This window comes from Mixophyes fleayi, chromosome 5 (assembly GCF_038048845.1).
Source record: "Mixophyes fleayi isolate aMixFle1 chromosome 5, aMixFle1.hap1, whole genome shotgun sequence".
In the NCBI taxonomy this organism is placed as follows: Eukaryota; Metazoa; Chordata; class Amphibia; order Anura; family Limnodynastidae; genus Mixophyes; species Mixophyes fleayi.
In genome coordinates, this window is record NC_134406.1 from 8112330 (window position 1) to 8130045 (window position 17716).

Consider the following 17716-nt stretch of genomic DNA (forward strand, 5'->3'; position numbering starts at 1 on the left):
AGTTTTCTGCTCTGTGACTCTCTGAGAATAAAGAACTTGTCCGCTCCCCAGCAGTTGTGGTGATATCGGCTCTCACAGCAGTCTACAGAGGGGGGGAACGTTTACCTTCAAATCACAAATCCTAGAGCCTGTTGAAGAGATGCATTTTATTCAGGTTCCAGAAAAGGTCAGAACCTTCTCCCGCACTCACAGGAAATGTCATCTGCATTAATCACCGAGTGCTGCAGCCTAGAAAACATCTCTGGAAGGGCTTTTATTCTACCTTCAAGGAACAGAGCGGAAAAAACTCAAATCATCCAGTTCTCCTTGTTTCCAGTCCAGCACGATGGTCACGTGAAGGAACAATGTAGCATCTCAACCACAAATTCCTCAACGTTCTAAGAAATTTGTCAAATTCAACTGAAATTTGCACAGGTTGTATTATTTTGTGACTTCTGAATAGATCATTACTTGCCGTGGACACGACTCAAAGTGACTTTATTAAATGGACTTCCTGACGAGCCGTGGATTTTTATTTTTCAATTTAGTCAAGAGCTAAAATATTGGGAGACTATTGCAACAATGTAACAAAGCTTATGATGACGCTCTCTCTACCATTACATTAGACGGATCACTGGTAACCTTCCTGCCTTCCTACAACATATCTTACTATACTTCTTTCGCTTCTTTAACAATTGTTCCTTTTACGAATTCTAAAAAGGCACCTTGTTCTATAAGAAATGTGAAATGATATTACCACACCACAACGTGTGTGTATACGGCAGGAAAACAAATGATTCTCACCACTGATCTGATACTTCCCTTTTCAGAAAAAAAAAATTTTAAATGAATATATTATATAAACTTTCACAATTTCAGGGACCCTGTGTGACTACACTTCACAATGCTCTTCCAAGGCTAAATATAGCAGCCTGGGTAAATTCCGTAGATCCAACACTGGCGTTACACAAACATCAATACTGAAACTGCAGCGAAACAATCTACTAAAAAAATATATTATAAATTAAAGAGCCACTTGTAGTGAGTAGTGTAGCTAAGGACCTTGACTGGTGTACTGTACATGGAAGGGGCGCCGGGCCCTTACACTGTAGGGGATATATAAGAGGGGCGCCGGCCCTTCTACTGCAGGGGATATATAAGAGGGGCGCCGGCCCTTCTACTGCAGGGGATATATATAAGAGGGGCACCGGCCCTTCTACTGCAGGGAATATATAAAAGAGGGGCGCCAGCCCTTCTACTGTAGGGGGCATAAGAGGGGCGCCATCCTCATCTAAGGTATTCCTGGCAGCCTCAAAGCGGACGTACACATTGGACAAGCATTCTTTACTAGTGACAAAACTGTTTTTGTTCATGTAACCAAATGCCATCATTAATGTCCTAGTTCCAGAAATGCCATAAGCTCAGGGGAGCTACGCCGCCGGCCTCTTGTGGATGCAAAAAGAACATAGATAGTAATTTAGCGGCACAGAAGTCTATCAGGACTACATAAAACGTAAAAGTTACCAATGAAGAGACTCTGAAATCACCATTAAGCGTTACCGTGGCCCCCACCAAGTGGCCAAAACCCAGAGTACGCCATGTCTGCGCTGCAGCTCCTCCTTCTAGTTACATTTCTTGGTGAACTTATCACAATCTACGTTAAATGATATTTACAAACATATATAAAAAGTGCAGGAACTGAATCAATCATGTGATTAGAGTAGAATAAAATATTGTTTAAATATTGACATCATGGTCAGTAATCGGCTTTATAACGTTGCCGAGAGCAAATTAAAAGTCTGCTAAAGCGGATTAAAGAGGACAACAGCTTCTACTCAGCCGGTTAATAGGAATATGGTCAATTTCAAATAGCTTAAGAGCAGCCATGTATTGATCTGTTGTTTTTGTTTTAAATAATGTTTTATTTTGGAAAGAATACATTAACACGTTAACCAAACAGAGATGGCCAATCACACCGATCATAAAAAGCAGGTACCAGACACGTTATATCTATGGGATGATCAGTTATACATCACCAAAACTGGACAAAGGACACTGCCCAGAAGGACCAGATATTAAGAACTCAATTACTTAAATATCATTGCTTCGTACCAGTCATTCATATGGTGGGCTGCACGGTGGCTCAGTGGTTAGCACTTCCGCCTCACAGCGCTGGGGTCATGAGTTCAATTCCCGATCATGGCCTTATCTGTGAGGAGTTTGTATGTTCTCCTTGTGTTTGCGTGGGTTTCCTCCGGGTGCTCCGGTTTCCTCCCACACTCCAAAAACATACTGGTAGGTTAATTGGCTGCTAACATATTGACCCTAGTCTCTGTCTGTGTGTGTGTGTTAGGGAATTTAGACTGTAAGCCTCAATGGGGCAGGGACTGATGTGAATGAATTCTCTGTACAGCGCTGCGGTATTAGTGGCACTATATAAATAAATGGGGATGATGATGATGGGGCCGGTGACTTATTTTTCAGGGGAGAGGGGGGGTTAGGAGGTGTAATTTTCCAGGGTTTGTTTTTGTTTGTTCTCCCCCCCCCCTTGATACAGCATGTTAAGAAAGAAGAAATTAAGATTTTATTTTATATATAATAAAGCGGTGAGTGAAAGTTTGGGGGATTCTTTTATCTTATAAAAGTTTATTGTGTAATGATTTACTTATATTTGTATTATTGTGGTACATTGGGCAGGAGTCTATTAGATAGGGATAGGATATTGTCCTGTCCTTTATATTGGGACCACATGGGTGGATTTTGGAAGTAGAGGTTGTGACTGATTTGGTGTTAGACTTAACATGACGAACAGAGAAGTCGCACCACACGGGCTAAGCAATGGCAGCAGAATCACCCAACGCTAAAAGACAATTTGACCCGAGACATCTCTCTCGCTCAGACATTACAACAGCTGATCTTTGTACGATCTTATGCAAAGGATTTCTTACCAAGACAGACAGTCCTTCAGGGCATTGTAGTAAGGATATCGGGATATGACGCAAAGGGCAAAGGGTATATACGCTTCATAGGTCTTTTTGTCCCTAGTAGAGGAGTCCCAGTAGGCGTGGCCATCGGACAACCGCAACGTGTCCTGGAGGAATAAAGAGAGATCTATTTATACAAGGACCGGTCAGTTCCTTCCATCCTGTCCACAAACAATGTTACCTACAAAAATATATTTCATGTTTTCACATAGACAGACGGTCTGGCAGACTGACAACAATACAAGCCTTAATTATCTCATGTAATGACAGGTCGGGGTGATTACAGGTTACACGTTAGAAAAGCATCTGATTCTCTACAAGTAATAAGATACCTGAATAGACCTGGAATCCTGAGCAACAACCCCGTACGTTCTGTTCCCCAAAACATCCGTGAAAACCAGGAAATGAAAATGCTGCTCCTTTGGTTTTAAGGTTACTTGCAGACCCCCTGTTAGGGAAAAATTAATCAATTAACAAGTAATATATATATATATATATATATATATATATATATATATTATTATTTTTTTTACTGTATATGGGAGGCCGAAATCTGATCATTTACAGATATGTCATGTGTCGGAAACTCCTTTTTCCCTTCCAAAAGCAGATATTTTCTGTTGCAAAAAGTTAGAGGAACATATTACACCAGGGAAAAGGTTAGATGTGAAATGTTTGTTTATACAAAACAACAAGGGGCAACACTTGTCCAACAGGTATCCGGTATAGGATTCTAATCCAGCCAGACAGGACTAGAACAGTTTAACAAGAAACTTGCATGTAATCATCAGCGTTCTCCACAGGACATGTTGCCAGACGGGTGGAGGAAGTTATAATACTTTGCAATAATATTGAAAAATGTTGGAGGTTATTACCCATTCCTGCCAGGACTGGTCAGACTGCTCAGTGGTCTAAGACACTCTAAAAGCAAAATCAATAAACAAATATTCCTAAGCGATTTATCAACCAATATCGGTAAATGCCAATCCCGGCTTCACACAAGGATCCTCGGCAGAACCCAAACAATCAAACCATTAAATTGCCTCTGCTGCACTGAATGCCCCCCACACTCTACTGCCTTCAGTGACACTCTGCTTCTGGTCAGTCGAGTCCAGGATGAACCTCCTACATGAATAGGTCTTCTAAAACATACCGGTAATTACATTTTTCCACTCCAAAAAAGCCTTTCTGGTCTGAAACACAGTAAAATATTGATCTAAACATATCAGGATTTGGAACCAGAGCAAATCAACTCATCCCAAGAAAAAAACAAAACTTCTGAATTAAAAACAAAAACAAAAACCAGGTGGTGGTAAGAACCGAGTCATGAGGACCCGTTAAAGAGCAAATCCGTCTATTTCTCTATTGTTCCGGAGAAAATACCTGGAAAGCAGAGCTGGGGTAAACCGATGAGATCGATGTCTTGGGGAACGCTAATTTCCTCTGTAGTTGTCTCTCTATGGTTCGTGTTGTCACCAGACTCAGTCTCGACCTTGGGCCTCTCCTTCTTCTTCCGGAACGAGCGCCTCTTTGCCAATCTCTGGAAATTGTTCGGAGCAGCCGACGTACTTTGCGTTTCCTCTTTTGAAACGAACGGAGGGACGAACACAGATGTGATCTCTGGTTCGATTGTTTGTAAACTTCTTATGCCTTTCTGAGCAACCTGGCAGCAAGAAAAGCGGAAACAGAAGCACATTGTGAGGAGCCTGACCAACATACTGTATATGTGTATATATATATATATAACGATCTGAACTCTATATATGAAATAACTGGAGTGTTTAGACTTAATATGTCATATATATCTTCACAACAGAAGGCTGACATATCAGGAGAGAGAGAGATGCTTCTCTAACAGAACAGACACAGAGTGAATGACAGTTTGCCTAACTTGCTGTGCAGAATTACCCAGAGTGAGGTGGTGGATTCGTTGTCCCGATTCCCTAACTGAAAAAGCTGAGAGATAGGTGTCTAAAGTATAGATTTATGAATGTTTCAAAGTGTATTTTTATAGTGAACCAACCTGTTTAAGAAGATTGACCTGGTATTACGAAAAAGTGTAGAATAGATAATATAATACCACATGTTGCACATTTTAAAAATTCTATGGAAAGATGGTACAAGGTCAGATGTACAATTAACCCATGAGCTACGTCCATAATTCCAGGCTCAGTAAGCTTTTTAGACATACGTTTACCTCAATTCTGATCAGAAAGTCCAGAGATACCCATGGGCTGACCTCACTGACGGATGTTGGGGGTGGTCTGCTACAGCCACAGTGAGAGACTTTGTACAATGTGGGACAAATACATCCTGACGTGTGACAAAAATGCTGCATAGTATTTCTGTCCTGGGTCTCCCAGTATCTGCTCTGCTTCCCGCGGGCCGCAAAAAGTGTCCTAACGATCCCCATTGCTTTCCAGGCTCCGGGTGTGGGAATTCCAGGTGGCACGATGCCTTTAAAATTTAGTTAAAATGGTTTAGAGCTTTTGCTTTTTTTTTTTTAAGTTTAGCTATGTTATTATACTACCTCTGTAATCATCCTTTCCCTCATAGCAAACAGATTGTTAGCTTTCTTACTCAGAATCAAACAATATGCTGTTATTTACAAAGGATTAATAATGTTTTCTGACAAAATATTTTTCTATCACGTAATGCCAGTTAACTATCTGAAGAAAAGGGCCTTAGCTATATCTTATTACCATACCTATAAAGACCAATTTCTCTTCCTTGACGAAACTCTGTTTAGTCATCTTTCTCTAAATATTTAGATAAAACACATTAGTAGGATCCATACTGTTTCTTCCCACGAATGACGTGTGGTCATTCGGAATCTGATACATCCCTGATTCTATTGACTATATAAGGTTTGTGACCCAGAAGGTAAATTTACAATGAAGTGTTATGGGACTACCATGGCAACCACAGTCGCATGACATATTGTGTAGTGAGTAGAGACGCTATGGAAAGCCTCTCTTAGCCTGCTCGTTGACAGCACAATCCCCCAACACCTTCCTATGTCCATGGAGGTAGGGCTCTGACTGGAGAATTAGATGACCCTCTCAACAGTAACAAGCTTGAGTGCTGAAGTTCAAATGAATTCCAGCTCAGAGACTCTATGGTCATATAAGTCTCCAGAGAGGTTGTGCAAACAGAGGATTGAGTTATAGGAGAACATCCTAGAAAAACAGATTATAATTACTATGGTCTCGAGTGGTTGTCCCGATTGGTCCTTCATATACACCCGTAATTATATCCAGAGTTTGCCAAATCTTACTCTGCTCTATGGGATTGTTGTAACGTTTCTGATTCAAACCAAACTAAGATTTCTCTCTTCCTGCAGTAATTGAATCAGGTCAAACATATTCTCTGATATCTGTTCTCCATAGGAAATATACTGCATTTATTAATTTATTAACATAAGCTAATGAGTAATCTTCCTTACGCTCTCCTTTAGTAGAATTGCTATGGTCACAGAGGTTCTACAGAATGTGTGTCAGGAGTCTTGTTTGCAACTGTGGAGTCCTGTGATTGTATTTACAGGATGTATTTCAATTACACCTTACACAAACTGCAAGTTTAAATAAATCAATCTGTGGAAAAATAAATCATGGAATTTCAATGACAGGATCTTTAGAAACACCCATCTCTTAGCATCCTGCATAAATTACTGCGTTACCTGGAAGAGGAAACTGGGCAGCAAGTTAGGACAGGTCACAATTAGCTAGAAACATGTTTTGCAATGTTTGGAAAGTAAATTTTTCGATTCTAAGAAATTGCAATGCAGCATTTTGCAGATACAGACATTGGAAATCAGGGTTAAGAGGAAGTAAGATCCATACCAAAAAACCCCACAACAATCTTGAGCAAATATATCTTCCCCTTTTGTCAGGTCACATGTAACATTGTTCAAATCACTCAACAGACTGTCATCTGGAAAAAAAATTGCAAATACAATGATGTTTGCAGCAGTCCTGTGCCCTAAATAGCTATGTGACACGTGTGTAGCTATTTACAAAGATTAAATTAACTGGAAATTAAATGAAGAAAAAAAAAAAAAAGCTTTAAAACTTCCACCCACAAGTTTATTTATATCTCCCAACTGATTTAGTCACATAAATAAAAACTTGAATGTTACATCTGTGTCCTGAAATAACTGTTACATCTGCGGCTGGCCGAGTGGGGCTGTACAGCGGTGAACTATACACATACATCATACAAACCGGCTATAGCACATGTAAAAAAATTAAAAAAGAAAAAACCTCTGAAATTTATATCTATGAAACATGCAGCTAAAACACAAAACAAGAGCTTACTCTGAATTCCTACTAAAGTTTTGGTTTTTTTTTAAAAGCGAAAAAGTGATTGAGTAAGATAGACTCACAAACTGAAGTGAGCAAATAAAACAGTGCAGAAATGGGTCAAAAAGCTAAAATAGTCAAGCTTAGCAAGTCCCTTACAACTTCCTGTCTCCATACTGTCCACCAGTCTAACACCTAAGAGTCTGCAATATAGAAGGCTTCTGTATAAGTGTTCGTTGAATCAATAGCAGTTTCCATGCAGGAAAAAGAGGCTCTGCCTAGTAAAGATTGTATTAAAAATGTCAGTTTTCAGTAAGGAAACACAGGGAAGCATGAGGCACAAAGTGGTTTTTGGGGGCAGGGGCTTCTACCTCTGTGTGGGTGATCGACAACTTTAAATTTCCTCTAACTTTGGAGAATACAAGCTTACGAATGTTAAAAGCTGGCAGCTTATTACCATGAAAAATAAACATTTCACACCAAGACAGATACGATAGTTCCTTACTGATGTATATGAAACTTTGAAAGGCAAAAAGTTGAGTTCATTAGCTGGTATCTGCCAGCACAAGATAAGTATTGCACTGTACCGGGGTAGTGGTTAGCAGCTTATTACAGCAATAACCCTCAGTACAAGAACAGAAGTAAGAATCAGGACACAGGTTTGCTCGCTCCATGCACATTGTACATGTCAGGCTGCCCTGTTTGTTCATCCATTACAATGCAACCAGCACAATGTAACCCATCAGGGTCTAAAGCAGAAGATATACTTATTGCAGTCCATAGAGAGGGTGAATCGTAGAGCAGAAGCTCCAGGGAGACAAGAATAACAAAATGCACAATACTATTTAAATCAAGGTTTCTGTAAGTGTTAATCTGAGCGGAATAATCTCACTCACATCTCAGACGAGGGAACGGCAGCAACACCAGTTCTTCTGCTAATGTCTCACGTGATCAATTGTCACAACCACGGTCACTACCAACATGGGACGTAACAGGTTCAAACGCCCTCCGCCGGCCACCGCCATTCCTAATCACCGAAATTACCAACTACATCTCTGCGTCTTCTAATGCTTACACACATAATGTAACTAATATATTATAAATATATTTATAAAACGTGGTGGAGGAAGAGTTTCAGTACATTCTGTAACAGCGTCTGCTACAACCAGAAGGTGAACAGCCCATCTGAAGCATCACCATTGTACTCGTTGTCTTACTTTCTCCTATACAATCTACTGAACTGGAAATGTGCATGATTGCATAGAAAACAGGCATTGCTGTGTACTAAAACTTTAAACGTGGAGTTATAAATTTAGGATGCAAAGGAGGAGACCAGTCCATCAGAAACCATTTATCAATGCATTTTTCAGCTGTCTGTAGCTGGAAAAGTGCATTAAGAACATATAGGTGTGAACTAACGCCTAGATCAATGTTTAAAGACTATTTACTTAGGAAAGAGATCTATTAAATGCCATCAACTAAAATTATTTTCTGTTCAGCATATAGCAATATATATATATATATATATATATATATATATATATATATATATATATATATAGTCTAGATAGGTGTCAGTGAATTCAAACTTTAATATAACTTTTTTTAAGATTGGAGGATGAGTGTGTACCATTAGATTTGCACAGTGAGTTTCATGCATTCAATAAGTAGCCTAGTCCTCAGTCTTAGGATAATGTACCATGAAAAATAACACAGAACGGGTATTTGTACAGAATGGGATGTTCGACGTGCAATGGACAATAGTTTCCACTGCACAGCCCAATGTAGGCCGACAGATCTGTCCCTTCCTGATTCCTGTCATTGTTATACTGAATGTTTTCAGAGCTGACGCAATTTAATATCAGATCAATCTGAGCAAACGAATAACACTTTTTTCTTTTTACTTATTTTTAAGTATTTAATGAACAAAGTTCTCCAACGCTTGTGTGAAAAAGTGATTGCCCTCTAGATAAACAACCCCAATTAAAGCTGCAGCACCCCATATGCCATCAGCCGTACTAAGCTTCTCCCTGCCCTGATAGGAGACCTGCAAATTCTATTCACTACTTTAAAACGGAGACCAGAGGGTGTGCGCTGGAGGGCCAATCACTAAACACAATTCCTTGGTTGTAACTCATGATTGGTCCACCCGTTTTTGAGCTGGGGCTGAGCAAAGAACTGGAGGAACCCTGGCTATGACGCCCCCAAGGGCTCCAGATAGGGGAGGGAGAAGTTTACTAAAATATACTTAGTAGATGGTAATTTAGATGATTAGTGAGTGGACTAAACACAGCCAGATCTCCTCAATATAAACCTCGCCTAGTTTGACCCTTACCATCAAAGTCATGATGCCATCGTAAGAATTAGACAACCACGTCATGATCAAGGATATTCTTTGGACAACACGGGTCCCATTATTTCTGGCGGAAAGCGAACACAGCAATCCACAGTAAGAACATCAAAGATGGTGTTGGTAGTGGGATTGTGTGGGGATGCTTTGCCTGGAAGGCTCCCCATAACTGGATGAACCATGAATTATTCCCTGTATCAGAAAATTGCTAAGGAGAAAGTCTTGTCATCCGTCTGTTAGCTTGTAAATGAAGTTTTGTTAGGTCATGCACAAGACAATGATCCACAAATCCACAAACAAATCTGAAAAGAAGTAACATTAAAGTGTTGGAGGAGCCTAGTTAAATTCTAGACCTAAACCCTGCGGAAGGACAAGAAAACCTACCAATGTTTCTGAATGAAAGCCGTTCTACAAAGAAGAGTGGGCTAAAATTCCTCCACACCAATGTGAAAGACGGATAATGAATTATAGGAACCACTTGATTGCAGTCATTGCATTAGATAACTCTGCTCATTAAATAAATTTAAAAAAAAAAAAAATTAATTTATTTTTTTGATTTGTTCAATCATGTTTTTTGCCTAACAATAGATTTTGTTTAAAGATCTGAATGCATGTAGTATTACAAGTCTGCAGTGACAGCTCTGTTTATATTGCACAATCCCTGCTAGTATTAGAGCTATGAGTACTGTACGTACCTTCAGCACATAACCAGAACCTGCCATCGTGTAAATATAATGACTCTTTTTGACGTAAGTTTGCAAGACATGATTAATTTCCTCGTTGCACAAAATACCTGTGTATGACAGCTTAGTCACAAGTACTGAGTGACGGAATTATGGTTACTGAAACTATCCCAGGTCAGGTTCTGAATAACAGAGGTGGAAAGACTCATGACATGGAAACATTCTCGGGAATCTCTATAGAAGTCCACAATGACCATTGCAAAAATGCAATTAGGTGCGATAACATCATCCAGATATATTAATATATATATCTAGGGTGTCATAATTAAACTAAAAGATGTGGGCAGCATGGTGGCTCAGTGGTTAGCACTTCTGCCTCACAGCACTGGGGTCACGAGTTCAATTCCCGACCATGGCATTATCTATGTGGAGTTTGGATGTTCTCCCCGTGTTTGCGTTGGTTTCCTCTGGGTGCTCCGGTTTCCTCCCACATTCCAAAAACATACTGGTAGGTTAATTGGCTGCTATCAAATTGACCCTAGTCTCTCCCTCTCTCTGCCTTTGTATGTATATTAGGGAATTTAGACCGTAAGCTCCAATGAGGCAGGGACTGATGTGAGTGAGTTCTCTGTACAGCACTGTGAAACTATTACGCTGCAGAAACACATGGTAGTTGTAATGATTAATAGGTGACTCCTAATGACTCAGATGCCAGTCTGTAGATCTGGAACCAATCATTCCACGTCTTCTATCCTCTTTACGCACGGTCATGTGACCGGTGAGTAATCTCCAAGGTGGATGAGAGTTTATTGAAGCCTTATATATAATTGCCTGTGTTTATTTAGTAGCCAAGCCGTGTGACAGGAGATCAAAGATGGAAGCCCGGCAGCTGTCAGGGGGACACAAAGACAGCGGCTGCAGAGAAGACACAGAAGTTTTTGTAATAGAAGACATTGCTGTCTTAGGTGTGTTCAGTGAAGCATTAGGACACATGCAGGCTGTGACTAAAATCTGTATAAACACAGACTCAAAAGGTCTTTCTGCAATAAGGAACCTTAAATAGGATTCGCTTATTCAGCCAAGATGCTGTAAACTATAAATCTCTAATAGTGTTTCCCTCGTCTTCTCAGCATAAGCAGAAACAAATGCATTTATAGAGCACCACATGAAGGAAATAAGAGGAATGGTGAATTTTGAAGAAAATTACAATGTTTACAAACTCCCAGAGATTTTCTAAAGCAAAGAACCAGTGTCTAGAGCAGACTTTGATAATGCACCACATCCAATCATTCTGCTTTATACACATGGGACGTGGAGAACTTGGGTCCACGTTGGCATGAGAGGGCACAGCAATAGTGAGAGGGGTGACGGAGGGGGGCAGAGGATATAAACCCACCCAGTAGAATACAACAAGAACAGCTCCAACCATCAGAAGGCCACCATACAAGAACACGCTCTTGCAGATATAGGCTTACATCTGTTCTATTTGTATAATAAAACACAGCATCTTACAGCAGCTGTGAGTTGCGGTCAAACTTGAGATATATCAGCAACAAGGAAGAGAAGGGGATCTCCGCACAGATCTCAGCGTCAGTTCTTGAAAGTGTGAAGAAGTCCATGTGATAACTAATGCCATTGTCTTCTTCTCACTGTATCCTGTATACTAGTCACAACTTCTATAACAGACGTGGTCATCACCACAGCTTCCCCACTAAGCCCCTATCTTCCAAAAATCTCTCAAGTTCATTGTCCCCTATTGTTCCTCTTTTAGGTCTGATGTATAGAAATTTAATGGATAATTCCCTCCACTCTTACTGACATAATATGTGACTTGTAGCCCTTGGTCTTGTGTGTGTTATATTATACATAATAGACAAGTGCTGTTTATATAGATAACTGTAAATAATATCTGTATAATCAGACGGTTCTGATGTCATCACTTCACAGTCCATTGTGAACTAATGCACACGCTACTGACAATTATTATGGATATCTGAACTCAAGGAAAGTTCTCCGATTCCTAATATCCATGCCATGTACAGCAGGGAGGGCATTATCCCAGATACAATGAGTTGGGTGGTAGATGTGAGGTCTGCATGCCTTAAGTGTGCCTCAACGATGCCGGCGATGAAAAAGAAATTCATTTTTAATTAAATCCAGCCCTGCATGAGAGCAAAACCGCGACTTCTCCATATAAATCAATTGTAACGGTAAGAGATCCAACCACCAGTGTCAGAAGACCACCGCACAAAGAACATACTCTTCCCTATAGATTACACAACGATTCCCCCCACCTCAAAAATCCCACAAGTTCACAGTCTATGTTTCCAGCCCTACGGTTTCTCTTTTAGACCTGATCTATTTTGAATGAAAAAAACTAAACAAATTAACATTTAGTGCCCGATTCATTAAGGAAGGCAATGTCCTGATATGTGTCGCACTTTGCATGAAATTACTCCACGCATGCTCAGACAATATGTCAGTGAACCCAAGTGCATGCAATTCATCTTCGAACGCAAAGGACACTTCCGACAGCCTACGATTTTAAGGGCGGATCGTAGGAGGTATTTTTATTAATGATTATATTTTTAAACAGGTGTTATTCTATTTATTTATTATTTCCATCTGTACATTCTGATGATACTTTATATTCCTTATATTGTAAAGCGCTATGGAATATGTTAGCTCTATATAAATAAATGATGATGATGATAATAATATGTATGGTATAGTTGGTGCAAGTGATACGGCTAAAAATCACGTACCCCAGAGATGCTCAGAGCTTAAATCGGATGGATGTGAGTGCGCTCGTCCCTGTTAGGCCCTTACTGTAAATCACCTACGTGCATACGCCTCTTCCCTCCCCCCCCATTCTGCCCTTTAAATCGTAGGCAGTCAGAAGTGTCATTTTCGTTCACAGATTAATTGCATGCACTGCGGTCACTGGCGTGAAGTTCGTTTCAGAGCATGCGCAGAGCAATTTCATGCAAGATACTGCACACAACTGGACTTACGTTCCTTAATAAATCAGGCCCTATGTATCTGAGTAACTTGTAATATCTTTTCTTAGTATAACGAGTAGACGTGCACAAGTATTAGTGCCAGCGCCTCCCGCGCTCACGTCTGGACAGTGGTTTGGATAAATCCAGGTAATGTTAGTAAGCTGTTGGTAATACAATATCCACGTTGGTGCATTATCCATCAGACATTAATGGAATTATCATGTAAATTATGTCCAGCTACAAAATTATTTTCAATTCATATTCAGTTGCAGGTAAATTCATTACAAATATTTACTGTAAGACATGGTGAGAAAACATATTATACAGGTATGGAATTAATTATTCTACTATGCCCAAGATGTTGTTCTTCTCATCAAACTGTTTGGCAGAGCTCCTCACAGTGATTGCACCAGGAGGTTCATATTTGTGGGTGCTTGAACATCATCACTATCTGTGCTTCTGCTGCCACTAGCTGTCTCTATGCATGGCATGTTTCAATCATATGAGAGGGGGAGAAACTTGAGTACCCAAAATAATTTAAAAAAAAAAACATATCTAACTGACCCAGACAAAGTGCTGCTCACACTCTGTCACATGTGAGGCACTATGAGGAGAGCTAAAACAGGTGGTAGGCTGAACATTTTGCAGTGTTCCCTGAAATGCAGGCAGTGGGGACATGGGGTGAAGAAGCTAAATAAAGGTAAATTATTGGCACCAGCAGTAGTTGCATTATTGGTTGTGATAAATACCCCAGGGGAGGATAGAAATCGGGATATTCACATTATCACCCCCAGCACTCACCTTGTCAATCTCCCGGATCTTCTCCACAGGGGCTCCCACCTGGACACAGATCTCCAGTAACCCGGAGGGCAACGCAGTGTCCTCCATCACCACAGCCTGATCTGCAGGATCAGCAGAGGGGTGAGGGGGGTACAGGGGGTGCCAGGCTACAGGGGTGAGGGGGGTACAGGGGGTGCCAGGCTACAGGGGTGAGGGAGGTACAGTGGGTGCCAGAGTACAGGGGTGAGGGGGGCACATGGGGTGCCAGGCTACAGGGGTGAGGGGGGTACAGTGGGTGCCAGAGTACAGGGGTGAGGGGGGTACATGGGGTGCCAGGCTACAAGGGTGAGGGGGGTACAGGGGGTGCCAGATTACAGGGCTGAGGGGGCACAGAGCTGACAGGCTACAGGGGTGAGGGGGGTACAGGGGGTGCCAGGCTAAAGGAGTGAGGGAGGTACAGGGGGTGCCAGAGTACCAGGATGAGGGGGGCACATGGGGTGCCAGGCTACAGGGGTGAGGGAGGTACAGAGGGTGCCAGAGTACAGGGATGAGGGGGGCACATGGGGTGCCAGGCTACAGGGGTGAGGGAGGTACAGGGGGTGCCAGGCTACAGGGGTGAGGGGGGTACAGTGGGTGCCAGGCTACAGGGGTGAGGGAGGTACAGGGGGTGCCAGAGTACAGGGATGAGGGAGGCACATGGGGTGCCAGGCTACAGGGGTGAGGGGGGTACAGGGGGTGCCAGATTACAGGGCTGAGGGGGCACAGAGCTGACAGGTAACACAGCACACATGTAGCCCCGGCAGTGGTGCTGGTCACTGCGGCACAGGGGAGGACACGGGAGCTGCTGGCTGTCCGGAGTCTCCGCTGCTCCGACCGGTTGTTCCCTCACCTAGCCAGGGGCGTGGCTAGCCGGGCCGGGCGTCTCTTCCTAGTGCCTGGCCCCTCCCCCGTCTCTCTTTCTCCGCCCACTGATCCCCGCCCCCTCCTTCCCTACAACGGTGACTTCTGCGGAAACCCCGGAGCTGGAGCCGGAGCCGGAGCCTGTACTGTCCGGAGGAGGATAATGAGGGGGGGTAATGTTATGAGGGGACGATGTGTGCAGGGGCTGCAGACCATCAGCACAGACAGTGGATGGTGTTAGATACACTCTGTTATATTAAACATAGGCTCAGGGTCATTATATACACTAAGGGGCATATTTACTAAACTGCGGGTTTGAAAAAGTGGGGATGTTGCCTATAGCAACCAATTAGATTCCAGCTGTCATTTTGTAGCATGTACTAAATAAATGCTACCTAGAATCTGATTGGTCGATAGCAACATCCCCACTTTTTCAAACCCGCAGTTTAGTAAATATCCCTCTTAGGGTCTATTTTCAAAATTCAACCTCTAAAGTAAAAGAAAAGGACTACGAAGGGTCAATGCTTAAATTACAACCCTATACTATATACAAGTTACCCCGGAGTTGTCAGGGATGCTTTGTGCAAAATCCAAACCGAAATTTGCACGTTACATTTAAATAAAGCAGCATAAATGATAAAACCGTGTCCTTATCTGTAGCTCGTGTGATAATGGTCGTCCTGCACATTAACATCTCAAGAAATCAGGATCTGGGGTTGGTTGAACCCTAACAACTCATCCAAACTTGGGGGGGGGGGGGGGATATTCACATTTGGGCCCCTATTTATTCATATTTGTGATTTTAGTCCGTTAAGTAGCATCTCTTATCGCCACATTTGTCAGCCATAATAGATGGTGTTTTGGAGAAATATAGAATTATCTTCGAAGAGTTTATAATAATAAGACCAATTTCTGGTTTTATCCACGGCTATGCTCATTGCACATATGTGCCCCTAACTCTGCGCCTGCACCATTGCAATCCTCTCCAGCGCAACATTAGGGACATTCGGGTGATGCTTAAATAACCATTCCTGGTGATCTTACTGTACTGAGTGGTCCATCAGGGCCGTAACTAGGCTGTGCGACGGGGGCGACCGCCCAGGGCGCAACGCTGAAGGGGGGTGCAATTTAGGAATATTTTAGGTTAATTTTGTTAAAATTGAGGGCTAGGGGGGCGGCATTTGTCTTTCTCGCCCAGGGCGCTAGAATTCTAAGTTACGGCTCTGTGGTCCATCCCCTCTTACCTCCTTCACTCTTCATTTACCTCCCTTCCCTGACTCACCTGACCCATAAATAGAAATTTTATAATGTGAAAATGACAGACTGATTGATATTGCTTTGCTATTTTACAACTTCTTGTTATTTTTATTGTGGGGTTAGAGAGCAGGAGCTGTTATGTGCTGTAAAAAAATAAGGATAAAAAAAGTTCTGGATCCGAGAGTGCCGTCCACAAAGCGATTTGCAGATCAGTGTATCACCCACCTCATAATATTTGGGTTTTTCATGAGCAAGCAAATTGCCATTGTAGCCTTAGTGGTCTCTGCATTGTCTCTTGCAGAAAATTCAGATCTGCAAATACCATTTTCTCTTATAGTTCGTGGGAACGATCTCTCCAAAACTTGTGCAAAATATGGATATCCCCAAGATTTGTATTTGGAAGATTGCTGCTTTATATTATCATTAAAGATATGTCTTAATAGCATTGAAAGGGTTACGTACATGTATACACTTGCATTTCTTAATGTAGAATTGAAAAAAAAGCATGTCTCTTTAATACTAATATCAAATATTAACGTTATATATATCGTATATCAAATGCTGCTTAGCCTACTTGCTGTAAATCCTGCTGCAGGACATTGAGACAATGTTTACTGTATAAAATGTTCTTGTTTGCTTTATATATAACAAGTATAAGTAACTTACAATAACATGACTTGTTCCTGCAATACTAGTATGTTACTGTGACGTGAGGCCATCTGGCCATTGATTTAAATTCTGCATGCATGATGTATACATGAAGGGTTGTAAGAGCATTTTACATCGAAAAAACACTTAAGCAGAAAGTGACCCACAAACGTTATATAATATTGGTGAACAGTTCCTTGTGCAAAAATAGAATTGTAACTCGGAGCAAACAGGAATTTGCTTTCATTGTGTAGAGTTTACTAGAAAAATGGCAGTATCTGGTTAACATGTGTTACAGTTAATACAATGTCACCTTTGCATCAGTTTTCATAAATGTTCTCTAGAGCTTTAATTGCAGAAATTGCAGCCCAGACTTTGTCATCTAAGCCAGTGTTTCTCAAATCTGGTCCTCAGGACGCCTGACAGTGCAGGTTTTCCAGATCACAAGTGAAATAATTAGTACAACCTCTGAATCTTTTAAAATGTGTCAGTCAGTAATGAATACATCTGGGCTGAAGCAAGGAGATATGGAAAACATGCACTGTTAGGGGCCTTGAGGACTGGGTTTGAGAAACACTGATCTAAGCAATAGAACTACCTAATTCTATAAAAATAATATTGAAAAATAAAGCACAGTATGGACGGAGTAGTAAATTAAAATATCTAAGAGTACTTAAACATTAAATATTAGATTTAAAAAACATGTCACTCAAGGAACGTACACTAAAGATAATGCTGTGCACGATACTATCATATCAGAACTGTCAAAATGATTGATAACAGAAGTCCCCTATAGGATCTGCCGCATAAGTGTTTGTTAGAACACAGTTCA

At 41.4% G+C, this 17716-nt stretch overlaps 1 protein-coding gene across 1 annotated transcript in view; it reads right to left on the minus strand.

Annotated features, from left to right (window-relative positions):
• DENND3 (DENN domain containing 3) overlaps positions 1 to 15000 on the minus strand; it is a 38703-nt gene extending 23703 nt beyond the window's left edge. Inside the window, exons 1-5 of the mRNA XM_075211659.1 lie at positions 14452 to 15000; positions 14101 to 14247; positions 4347 to 4626; positions 3296 to 3411; positions 2928 to 3070 (exon numbers count right to left, since the gene is read on the minus strand). Coding sequence (XP_075067760.1) covers positions 2928 to 3070; positions 3296 to 3411; positions 4347 to 4626; positions 14101 to 14187 — 626 coding nt within the window. The 5' untranslated portion in view covers positions 14188 to 14247; positions 14452 to 15000. The remainder of the gene's footprint in view (positions 1 to 2927; positions 3071 to 3295; positions 3412 to 4346; positions 4627 to 14100; positions 14248 to 14451) is intronic.
• Positions 15001 to 17716: the final 2716 nt, after the last annotated feature.